At 39.7% G+C, this 12,686-nt stretch overlaps 2 protein-coding genes across 10 annotated transcripts in view; both read right to left on the bottom strand.

The window, feature by feature from the left end:
* Positions 1–9,536, bottom strand: part of pgrmc2 (progesterone receptor membrane component 2) — a 46,033-nt gene extending 36,497 nt beyond the window's left edge. For 2 of the 4 annotated variants that reach the window (XR_009825335.1, XM_062042371.1), the window contains exon 1: positions 8,812–9,511. Coding sequence is in view for 3 of the 4 variants with exons in the window: in XM_062042371.1 (XP_061898355.1) it covers positions 8,812–9,154 (343 nt within the window). In the remaining variant the exon portion in view is untranslated. Of the gene's footprint in view, positions 1–8,811 lie in introns of all 4 variants that reach the window. The other 2 variants (XM_062042373.1, XM_062042372.1) reach the window with 1 other exon arrangement.
* Positions 9,537–9,791: 255 nt separating this feature from the next.
* Positions 9,792–12,686, bottom strand: part of larp1b (La ribonucleoprotein 1B) — a 113,809-nt gene continuing 110,914 nt past the window's right edge. For 4 of the 6 annotated variants that reach the window (XM_062042366.1, XM_062042368.1, XM_062042367.1 and 1 more), the window contains exon 18: positions 9,792–10,895. In XM_062042366.1, the coding sequence (XP_061898350.1) occupies positions 10,659–10,895 (237 nt within the window). In that variant the 3' untranslated portion in view covers positions 9,792–10,658. The remainder of the gene's footprint in view (positions 10,896–12,686) is intronic. The other 2 variants (XM_062042364.1, XM_062042365.1) reach the window with 1 other exon arrangement.

Genomic DNA, 12,686 nt, shown 5'->3' with positions numbered 1-12,686 from the left:
CAATTTTGAAGGCAATCGTCCTCTTCTCTGTGCACAGTCTTTGAAATGTCCTTTTGTCTTCCATGTTCTTCTTGTAGTTTCCATCATATATTGTAAAAACTGGCAGATGATCACTAACGTCGGTTATAAGTAGACCACTTATTATCAAAATCATTGGTAAAAATATTATCAATAAGCGTGGCACAGTGTGCTGTGATTCTGCTTGGCTTTGTGATTTTAGGATATAAACTGATGCTGTACTCAATGAAGTCATCAATAGACTTTTGCTTGTTAGGGTTCAATAAGTCAATATTAAAGTCACCACATAAGAAAATTATTCTTTGACCATTGTCCATGTAAGTTGCCTTGATCCATTCTTCAAATGTTTCTATACTTGACTTGGGTGATCTATATATACACAACTGATGAATATGTTTTTGCTTTTTTCCTGACATATATCAATGGTTATACATTCTAAGATATTATCTATAGCAAATGACATGTTTTTTACCACTTTGTAGTTCAGGTTCTTCATCACATACACAGCTACTCCGCCTCTATTTATGTTGGTTCTGTTGATGTAGTTAAGTTCATATCCTTCCAGATCAAAATCTATTCCTTTTTTTTTATCATCAATCCATGTTTCTGTGACAGCAATCACTTTGAAGGGTTCGTTGAAGTGTTCCAAAAAGTTCTTAATTTTGTTGTAGTTTGCATACAAGCTTCTGCTATTAAAATGAATAATTGACAATTTGTTATCACATTTAATGTTGCTATTATATTGATCATCTGTATAATAAAAACAATTACTACTGATGTGGGAGAAAACATTCGTATCTGGATCTATATCATTTTCCAAATCCTGGTTTTTGTGATCTTTGTTGCAGAAATGTTTTAGTTCAACAATCTTTGATGTTGTTTCAATAATCTCTATAAGTGTAGGTGGATGCAATCCTGAATGTAGGTCCTCTTGTTTAGTCGTCCCTTGGAACATAGTAGTGTCGATGCTGAATTTAGGTGCTTGTTTTCTGTCAGAGTCCATTATCATCGTTGTTGTGGTAGCTATGTAAACTTTAAAATTTTTCCAGGTCCTTGCTGTCATGGACAACAAGTACTCTTGCTTCTGGACCTCCATTCAGCTTGATGTAGATTTTACAGTTGGCGCTCCAAGTTCCCTGGATTTTTTCCTGCTTTCTCAAGTCGCGTGCTTTCTTGGCGATTCCAGCATTACGTTTTGTGAGATGCTCATTCATGTACACATTTGTTCCCTTCAGCTTCTTTCCCTGTCTCAGCAATGCCATTTTAGATTTTCTGTTTACGAGTTTCATGAGCACGACTGGAGTGGCGTTGTTGTTTCTTCCGTTCAGTGGGATGCATGTTTCGATGGTATTAATGTCAATTTCAATTTCTTTTGATTGCAGAAAGTTGACCACTTGCTGTTCTGCTGAGACCATATCCATTTCATCTGGTTCACCGTCATTATTCACAGCTTTCGCATAGGATCTTGGTTTAATTCGGTGCCCTGTCACGATGATATCATTCATTCGTTTGTCCTGATCCATTTCATCTATGATATTCCTCAGCATGTTGTTGTCTTCTTGAAGGATCTTCATTTGTTTGCTCATTTCAGTGGCTTCATCATTTCTGGTGTTGTTCTGAGTTTGCAGATTTTCCTATATTTTGCTGCAGACTTTTCACATCTTGTTTGTGTTCTGTTGTTGCTTTTCTCAGATCTTTTTTCATTTCTTTAATTTCTTCTTTCATATCATCTTTCCATCCATCCGTCATTTCTTTCCATTCTTCTATCATTTCTTCTTTAAATTCATGGAATAGTTTTTGTAGTATCCCTTCTTGATTCCCATCATGTCCTGTGTCCAGCTTCAAATCAGTCTTTCCTTTAGCTTTTCGCATCGCAGCAGTCGCTGACGTCAGTGCCTCTTATGTCTTAACGGCAGTTACATCTTTAGCGACTTGCGGCACTTTTAACTTGTTTTTTCAACAATTTCGTACCTTGCGCCGTTCAGAGATCAATTTGAGGTGTCAGCCTGTCAACTTATATCACTCTGCGACGTCGGAATCACTTTAAAACAGCTGTAAACTCGCCGTAGCTTTTGGTTGCTAGGCAACCGCTTTGAACTGCAGGAGGCTTGAGGCTAACGGCTCTTCCAACTCGCCTTATTTCAGCGTATCAGTGCCTCTCAATTGACCAAAATCAGATCGAACATGCCAGGTGACTCTCCTGTGGCTGTGATCGCAAATCAGTGGTCAAAATCTTCAGACTTAACAAAAACTCTGGTAGCAGAAGCGGAGCCTTTTTCTTTGCGTCCTCTCTCATTGACAGGAAGTGACAGTAGAATCAACTGAACAGAGTGACCACTCTTTTCAGTCATTCACAATCTTTGTTTAGGTTTAGCTCCAGCCTATCTCGCCGATTGTATTGTACCATATGTCCCGACAAGAAATCTGCGTTCAAAGAACTCCGGCTTATTAGTGATTCCCAGAGCCAAAAAAAAGTCTGCGGGCCATAGAGCGTTTTCTATTCGGGCTCCAGTACTCTGGAATGCCCTCCCGGTAACAGTTAGAGATGCTACCTCAGTAGAAGCATTTAAGCCCCATCTTAAAACTCATTTGTATAATCTAGCCTTTAAATAAACCCCCTTTTTTTAGACCAGTTGATCTGCCGTTTCTTTTCTTCTCTCCTCTTCTCCCCTGTCCCTTGCGAGGGGGAGTTGCATAGGTCCGGTGGCCATGGATGAAGTGCTGGCTGTCCAGAGTCGGGACCCCGGGTGGACCACTAGCCTGTGCATCGGTTGGGGACATCTCTGCGCTGCTGACCCGTCTCCGCTCGGGATGGTTTCCTGTTGGCCCCGCTGTGGACTGGACTCCCGCTGATGTGTTGGATCCACTGTGGACTGGACTTTCACAATGTTATGTCAGACCCACTCGACATCCATTGCTTTCGGTCTCCCCTAGAGGGGGGGGGGGGTTACCCACATATGCGGTCCTCTCCAAGGTTTCTCATAGTCATTCACCGACGTCCCACTGGGGTGAGTTTTTCCTTGCCCGTATGTGGGCTCTGTACCGAGGATGTCGTTGTGGCTTGTACAGCCCTTTGAGACACTTGTGATTTAGGGCTCTATAAATAAACATTGATTGATTGATTGATTGATTGATTGATTGTCTAAGCGGAGACGAGAGAGGGGCGCCAGCTACACACTCTCACAGTACAGACAGCTTTGCGGCGCGGCAGTGAGAAATGCTGGAAAGTAACACAAATTAGGAGGAAAAAAACATGGTTACAAAGCCGTTGTGGGAATAGTTCAGCTTCAAAATCGGATGGGCAATATGAGCCCATCAACACGGACGAACGAGCGAAAATGCCGTGATCACGTGATGGCAACAAACAAAAAGACAACCTCTGACCCTGTTTTTTCAACTGGGAAAAAAAGCCCTTTAAGATGTTCAATATCTATTTAGGGTAAATTTCTGCTTACAGAAATTAGTCAATTTTATTTTTAGTTTCTTTATTTATGAGAAAGTTATTTACCTTCCAATTACAGTACAATGGTAAACAAGTCAACAGTAATGACAAATAAAAGATTACATCTTTTAAATGGTTACTTGCATTATTATATATTATGATTACATTATAAACACTTGATAGTTTTTATCGGTTATTTCTTCAGTTTAAGAATATGGCATGGACAAAAGCTCTGAGTCTGTCTGCATAAAGCCAAATATTTTTGAAAGTAAATTATTGCATATTGTTTTAATGTGTGACACCTTGAGACAATCCAATCCAATTCACTTTATTTATATAGCACATTTAAACAACAAAATGTTTCCAAAGTGCTGCACAACAATATTAAAAACAATTAAAAACAATATACAATAAATATGATTAAAAACGATTTTAAAGAGTAAAACCAATTAAAACAGTAAATAGAAATCAAAATTTTAAAACCACAGAGGACCACACAACTCACGTAGTGTTAAAAGCCAGAGAATAAAAGTGGGTTTTAAGACGAGACCTAAAACACTCCACTGTGGGAGCAGTTCGAACATGGAGGGGCAGAGTGTTCTAGAGCTTAGGGCCGACCACAGAGAAGGCCCTGTCTCCCCTGGTTTTAAGTCACGTCTTGGGCACCACGAGCTGGAGCTGGCTCTCTGACTTCAGAGCGCGCGCAGGATTGTAAGTTTGGATGAGGTCCGAGATATAATGAGGTGCCAGTCCATGCTAAGCTTTAAAAACAAACAGCAAGGTTTTAAAATCAATTCTAAGATGAACAGGGAGCCAGTGCAAACTCTAAAGGATTGGGGTTATATGCTGGCCTTTCCTGGCCCCTGTTAAAAGACGCGCTGCCGCGTTCTGGACTAACTGCAACCGGGAGAGAGCTTTTTGACTAATGCCAGCATAAAGTGCATTGCAGTAGTCCAGGCGACTTGAAATAAAAGCATGCACGACTTGTTCAAAAAGGTTAAAAGATAAAAACGGTTTTACCTTTGCTAAAAGACGAAGATGATAAAAACACGATTTTAAAACGCCATTGACTTGTTTGTCAAGTTTAAAATCGCTGTCTATAGTGACACCCAGGCTGGTGACTTTGGGACGCACATAATTTTGCAATGGTCCCAAGTCAGTGAGGGCCGGACCAAAAACTAAAATTTCCGTTTTTCCCTCATTCATTATTAAAAAATTCTGGGCTAACCAAGCACTGACGTCGCATAGACAGTTGAGAACGGGTGTCAGGGGGCCGTGGCCTTTTGAAATCGGCATATAAATTTGGCAGTCGTCTGCATAAAAGTGATAAGACACTCCATGCCTCTTAAAAATCTCTCCAATCGGGAGGAGATATAGAGCGAACAGGATGGGGCCTAGAATAGATCCCTGGGGGACACCACAGTAAAGCGGAGCAGAAGAAGAGGTGGCGTCACCCAACCTGACAGAGACGGACCTTTCTGACAGGTAGGATTTGAACCACTCTAATGCAGTCCCCCTGACACCCACACAGTCTCTCAGGCGATCTAAAAGAATTGTGCGGTCGACTGTGTCAAAGGCAGCTGTAAGATCTAAAAGCACTAAAATGGCAGAGCTGCCAGAATCAGATATTAAAAGCAAATCATTAAAAACCTTTAAAAGTGCAGATTCAGTACTGTGCAAAGCTTTGTATCCAGACTGAAATGGATCTAAAGTGCTATTTTCATCTAAAAAAGGCTGCAGTTGTGCCAAAACACATTTCTCCAAAATTTTTGACACAAAAGGTAATTTAGAAATGGGCCGATAATTTGACAAACTTGTAAGATCAAGACCTGTTTTTTTTTAATCAAAGGCTCAACAACAGCTCCTTTACAAAAAGAGGGCACACTGCCAGAAATCAAGCTGCCGTTGATGATGTCTCTAACAGACAAGTCAATAGAGTCCCAGACTTCTTTAAAAAAGCGAGGGGGGACTGGGTCTGTGGGACAGGACGAGGGTTTTAGTTTGTCAACTATTCCTGTAAGTTCAGGCATCGACACAGGCTCAACTGACAAAACACAGTCGAGAACTGAGTGGCCACATTGAAACTAAATGGAGAAGGAGAAAGATTTGCCCGAATAGTAGCAACCTTGTCGTTAAAAAAGGAGATACATTTTTCACAAGTTTCACTCCAGTGAAGTGGCTGGATTCGGATTAAGAACAGAACTAATAGATTTAAAAAGAACACGTGGCTTGTTGACACTATTTGAAATGAAGTCTGACAAATATTTTGTTTTTTCAGCTTTAACCACACTTTGATAATTCCGACAGCTTTCTTTTAACATTTGATAAGAGACCTCCAAGTGATCCCTTTTCCACTTACGCTCCGCCCTTCGCCACTCACGCCAAACTGTGCGCGTGGTGTCATTGAGCCAAGGCTCCTGTTTTGACTTTGGACGTATAGCTCTGAGGGGCGCTATACTGTCCAGAATCTCAGAACATGTGGAAATAAAAGAGCACATCAATTGTTCAGTGTCTGCAGAGTGTGATATACTCTGCATGGACACAGTGAACAAAGGAGAAAAGGCGGCTGCAGTGTCAGTACTAATAACACGGCCATGACGCACGACAGGCTGTTTTACATCAGTGTCCAAACTTAAATTGAACATAACAGGACTGTGATCGGAAAACACAGCATCACAAACAACGACATTGTCAACATTAAAACCATAAGACAGTACAAGGTCTAGAGTGTGTCCATGTACATGCGTTGGGGCAGTAACATGCTGAGCCAAATTAAAACCGTCGATCAAGTCCAAAAACTCTCCGGCCATGGGTTTAGAAGGACAACAAACGTGTACATTAAAATCTTGTCGTAGCGCCCCAGACTAAAAGCAATGAAGTCCGAAAAGTCCATGATAAAGTCTTTGTTGTGCTTTGGTGGTCTGTAGATTACAGCACAAAATACCGGATCAGTCTGTCGCAGCTTGAAACAGCTCAGTTCAAAGGAGGGAAAAGACCACTCCACGATCACCTTGTGATGAACGCTTTCCTTTAAAACAATAGCTAAACTTCCGCCACGACCGCTTGTTCTCTGCGTATTAATGAAAGTACAGTCTGGAGGTAATAGCTCTGAAAAAGCAGCAGACTCACCGGTGCCGATCCAGGTTTCTGTCCAGAACAGTATATCCAAAGAGCGTGATGAGAAAAAGTCCTGAAGAACGAAAGTCTTGTTCATCACGGATCTCACATTCACAAGTGCACACCTCGTAGACGTTGTTGTAGCCACGTACGGTGCCCAGCTCAGCGGCGGAAGATTAGCCAGGGACATGCCACCTGAGCCCGGGTGAGATGAGCGAAGAGGGCGCAGCGCGCAGGGATCCTCCTGATGTCCGATGATTGGCACCAACCAAGACCTGACCAGTCGAAGCGCGCGCCGTGACAAATAGCGACCAAAACAGTCGCTGTACTCCCGGGGAAGTGCCGAGGACCTCACCGCGTCAGGATACAGTGCCAACCAAGCTTTCACCTTTAGCAGTCGGCCGGATCGTACTCCTTGGCGTTTCTGCTCCCTGGGCAGTGGCGCGTTCACCCGACGGAAGCACGCAGGTAGGTTAGCATGGAAAAATGAATCAGAGTCTCTTGCATTGTAAAGTTCACATGACCGTACTGACTCCCCAATCCTCAACAACTCCTGGCGTTCATACACTAGAAGTGAGTCGATGGTCCTCGAAACACACGTCAAAATAACCACAAAACAGACAATAGTGATCATAGACAAGCGGCGAGCCAGACACACTGGCGCCATCTTGTTTTCATTCAAGAATATGTTGATTGGTAGTCTAGAAGTAACATGTCTTCCTTCACTCATTATTTTCCCTATTTTATGCATTTTTATGTATAAAATATCAAAATTGCAAATCGAATTGCAATCTTGGAGAGAAAATTCGCCATTATAATCATGCAGCCCTAGATGCTACAGTGCCACGGAAGTCTTAGCACTTTTTGTATTTTTAAACTCCCATTCTTCAGTCACTTCAACAAAATGTTGGACATTGTATCAGTCTAACTTTTGATGCTAATATGTTACTTGTACTGTCAATGTCGATGAATGTTGTCATTCAGCCAGGTCATCGTAATATCAGGGCATTCAATCGATCGCAGATGGACTGTTTGGTTTGTCTTAGAAATACGTTGAGCCTCTCATAGGCTTCATCAGTTCATGTTCATAGACTTAGATTGGTCTAAGTCTATAAACATGAACTAGCCTGATCTGACCAATCTAAGTCTAAGACAAGAAATACGTTGAGCCTCTCATAGGCTTCATCAGTTCATGTTCATAGACTTAGATTGGTCTAAGTCTATAAACATGAACTAGCCTGATCTGACCAATCTAAGTCTAAGACAAGATCTGACCAATCTAAGTCTAAGACTAGATCGGACCAATCTAAGTTTAAGACTAGATCGGACCAATCTAAGTTTAAGACTAGGTCTGACCAATCTAAGTTTAAGACAAGATCTGACCAATCTAAGTCTATGAGCATGAACCAATGAAGCCTACTGAGGGAATTGGCACCAGCCTTAGCCTAGATCGAACCAATATCGGCGCCAAATATCGGTTTTCGGCCTCATTCACTACTAATATTCTGTATTAGCCCTGGGAAAAAACATATCGGTCGCTCTCTAATTATAAGGTACAAGATAAAACGTCTACAGTATATTACGGTTTGTTTTGGTTTATTCTCGATCTTCCCTTCACCACAACATTTTAAAGTCCTGCGAGGCGTTCTGGAATTCTTTGGAATGGTTCTTGTGCTCAGCTTGTGGTTTGCTATATGCCAATTTTTTTTCTCTTTGGTAAGTCTGTATACGTTCATCTTGAGCAATAACAGAACCTGTATGACCACATAGACGCGCATACAACTCTACAAATTAAAGCTGCATGTGTCTGATAAAATTGGCAGGTTGTATTTATAGTTGTGTGTATAATACATAGTTATATTTATAATGTGGATCCAAGGAGGGTGAGCGTAAACAAATATGATCAGGTCCAAAAGGTAAGACAACAGCAGCGTCAATAAGCTAACAGGCTAGATTAGCATGCTAGCTACGCTAAAAACTTTACGGTGTAGCTTTGCTGTTGCCACTTAAACTACAAAGTATCAAAAACTTCATGCAAATAAATAAATGTGGAATTAAGAGTCTTAGGGGCGTCGAGTTAGCAGGTCAGCAGTTAGCTTCCGATTCAAAACAGACAAAAGCTGAAAGAGCAAAGTGAGCTATTCACGAAGCTTTTTGCGCCGACCGGTCGGTTGAAGACAAGCGGCCCTACGCTAGAGACGTGTCAGGCTGTCACCGCGCCCACGCACACCTACCTCTCCCGTAGAACTTCTTGCCGCTAGTCACGTCAAAAACCTTCATGTTGACGGCCATGAGGATGCGAGGGTTCTGAAACCCGTCGTAGTCCCGCAGCTGGTCCAACGTGAAATCCCGTCTCCTCATCTTGGGAAGCGCCGAGGCCTCGTCGCCCTGGGCCGCGTCCGAGCCGAGCCGCCTGGCCCAGCGGCGGTAAACCGCCACGCACACCGCCAGCACGCCGATTATGATAGCGATATTCAGCAACATTCCGCCCAGGCCAAGCCCGCCTGACTCATCTGCCGACTCCTGGTCGCCGCTGGTGTCGAGTGGAGCGCTCCAACTGTCTCCATCGTCCGCCATACTGCACGGTTAGCGTCTACCCGCCCCTGGTCCGATGCTGCCTTCAAGGCTATGGGAAAATAGCAAGACAGCCACGAGAACGTGACATATGTATATTCTCTGAATGTGTAAAATATCATGTTCAATTTTAAACGGAGGCAGTACAACTGAATTATTTATGCATACATATCTCGCCGAATCAAATACCTCTTCCTGACTTGGAATCGCAGTAATTATAACCTAATTCAAAAAGCAATGTCACGACGCAATTAGTACAACACTTGGATATCAAAACTATGACACATTGTTTCAGGCCCCTATTAGTATATTTCGAAGTAAAATTAACGATTAAATTGTTTGTTCGTGTCTTTCTGGATTTAGTACTCGGAATTACAGAGTACATCAAGGCATCATCACACCCGCCTATTTCTGTTACGGTTTGATTAAGTTTGTCCTCATTTGTCATCCGTACTGTATAATCTCTTTAACAAGCAAACGCTTAATATAGTAATCGACATGAGTTTCTGGTTTTGTCTCGTTCAGAGTTAATGAAGTAAAATTAACATATGCTAATGCTGTGTCGTTAAAACTATTTGCATTAGGCACAAGAACCCGCTGTTCAAGATTGACGAGTCATCACATTTACATTTATACAATCAATTTTATTTCTTTTTTTGTTGCATTTTTACAGTACATTTTAAGGTATTAACATGCACAACTTCATCCTAAAACACACTCAAAACCACACTACCGATAAATCACGACCTTAAAATCAAAAGAATAATTGAATAGCAAACGATTTTTAATAGTAGTATTTACATTTTTTCATTCAACTCTAAAGCCTCAATTTATGTCCATTGAGCAACAAAGGAAACTTTACCAATTAAAGTGCTCTAAAAGCACCAAGCCTCAAGCATAATAAAACGTAAACTGTGAGAAAATAAAGGATAATAGACTGTAGTTCTGTTTTATTTTGCAAGCTCAAACCCATCATTCCTGCAGAAATTAAAAAAGTCCTTAGAGACTAAGACGTCATTAATCAAATCAATGGAGAAATAAAAATGAAAAAATAAATTATGTCACATTGGACTTTAAAGCTTCTTGGATAAATGTGTTAAAATGTAAAATAAAAACTTGAAAATGTGGGCGCTGCTTCAAACTGTCAACTTGATTGTCTCAATTAAAAGTGATGGAAATTTTAAAGACGTCTTGACCCTAATTTCAAAGCCAGGAAGACGTTTTTTTCACGGACGGGGCGGGGCGTATAAGGCACAGGACAGTGGCCATCTTGGCACTCAATCCGAGTAGCTTGCAGATTGGTAAAATGTTTGGCCTGTGAGGATGAAAATGCAAGGAATGCATTTTGATGTAAACGTTAAAATCAAGCTGGCTGCTTTAAGTGAAATGCTGCTAAGAACATGTCAGGTCAACACGCTCGGGCCGTCTTGTGAACCACTAGGCGGCGCTGCTGCTGCCCTCGCACTCATTACGTGTTCAATGCAAACCCCTCAGAGGGGAGCAGGCTTCATTCGGTCGCTGAGCCGCCTTCTTTCTTCGCCCCTTTAGGCTCGACTTTCTTGACCTGGGCGGGCACTGCGGCGGCTATCTGGGCTCCTCCTTTGGCCAAGTTCTGCTGTGGCGCTTTGGTGGAGGCCTGAGCAGGCTTTGAGGTAGTGTTGGAAGGATGGCGCCGATGCCTCCCCTCGTCCCCGGCCGAGGACGAAGTGCGTCTCCTTCGACCTCCTTCATCTCCCATAGGGGGCTGCGACAGACAAAGGGGTCAAAGGTTGGGTCAAACCATACTGATCATCTATAGAAGGTTAAGTTGAGACCAAGGGTGTCCAAAATACGGCCCGTAGGCCTAATGCAGCCGCCAGCGTCTTCAATTTAGTCCGCGAGACGTCATGAGTTCAACTAAGCATTCCACCAGAGTACTTTCAAATTAATCTTAAATACCCGCAGTCTCTGAATGCTACATATTTTCTGCCATCCTGTGGTCAATGTGATTGATTCAGATCAATCAATCAATATATATATATATATATGCACATATACAGTATATATATATGCACACACAAATATATATGCATATATATATATATATATATGCATATGCATAAATATATATATATATATATATATATGCATATGCATAAATATATATATGCATATATACCTGTATATATATATATATATATATATATATATATATATATATATATATATATAAATATATATATATATATATATACATGCATACATATATATATATATATATACATGCATACATATATATATGTGCACAGACATATATATATATATATATATATATATATATGCATATGCATATATATATGCATATACGGGGACGGCGTGGAGAAGTTGGTAGAGTGGCCGTGCCAGCAATCGGAGGGTTGCTGGTTACTGGGGTTCAATCCCCACCTTCTACCATCCTTGTCACGTCCGTTGTGTCCTTGGGCAAGACACTTCACCCTTGCTCCTGATGGGTGCTGGTAGTGCCTTGCATGGCAGCTCCCTCCATCAGTGTGAATGGGTGAATGTGGAAATACTGTCAAAGCGCTTTGAGTACCTTGAAGGTAGAAAAGCGCTATACAAGTATAACCTATTTATCATTTATATATGCATATGCATATATATATATATATATATATATATATATATATATATATATATATATATATATATATATATATATATATATATATATATATATATATATATATATATATATATATATATATGCATAAATACATATATAAATATGTATATGCATATATATATGCATATATATATATATATATATATGCATATATATATATATGCACATACATATATATGCATATGTATATATATACTTATGCACATATATACATATGCATATATGTACATATGCATATATATGTACATATGCATATATATACATATGTATATATGTACATATATATGCACATATATATGCACATATATATGCATATATATACATATGCATATATATACATATGCATATATATATACACACACACATATACATACATATGTATATAAATATATATATGCATATATATATACACATATGCATATACATATATATAAATATATATATATGCATATATATATGCACATATATATATATATATATATATATATGCATATAAATGCACATATATATGTGCATATATATATGCATATATATATATATATGCACATACATATATATATATATATACACATATGCATATATATATATATATATATCTATATACATATGCATATATATATATCTATATATGCATATATACGTAGGCATTTACTGTATATACATATGCATATATATACATACATATGTATATAAATATATATATGCATATAATGCACATATATATGCATATATATATATATAAATGCACACATATATATATATAAATGCACACATATATATATATATATATATATATATATATGCACATACATATATATGCATATATATCCATATATATATACATATATATAAATGCACATATATATGCACATA

The sequence above is a fragment of the Entelurus aequoreus genome, linkage group LG03 (assembly GCF_033978785.1).
Source record: "Entelurus aequoreus isolate RoL-2023_Sb linkage group LG03, RoL_Eaeq_v1.1, whole genome shotgun sequence".
NCBI lineage: Eukaryota > Metazoa > Chordata > Actinopteri > Syngnathiformes > Syngnathidae > Entelurus > Entelurus aequoreus.
The sequence above is the reverse complement of the archived record's forward strand: the minus strand, read 5'-3'. Positions and strand labels throughout refer to the sequence as shown.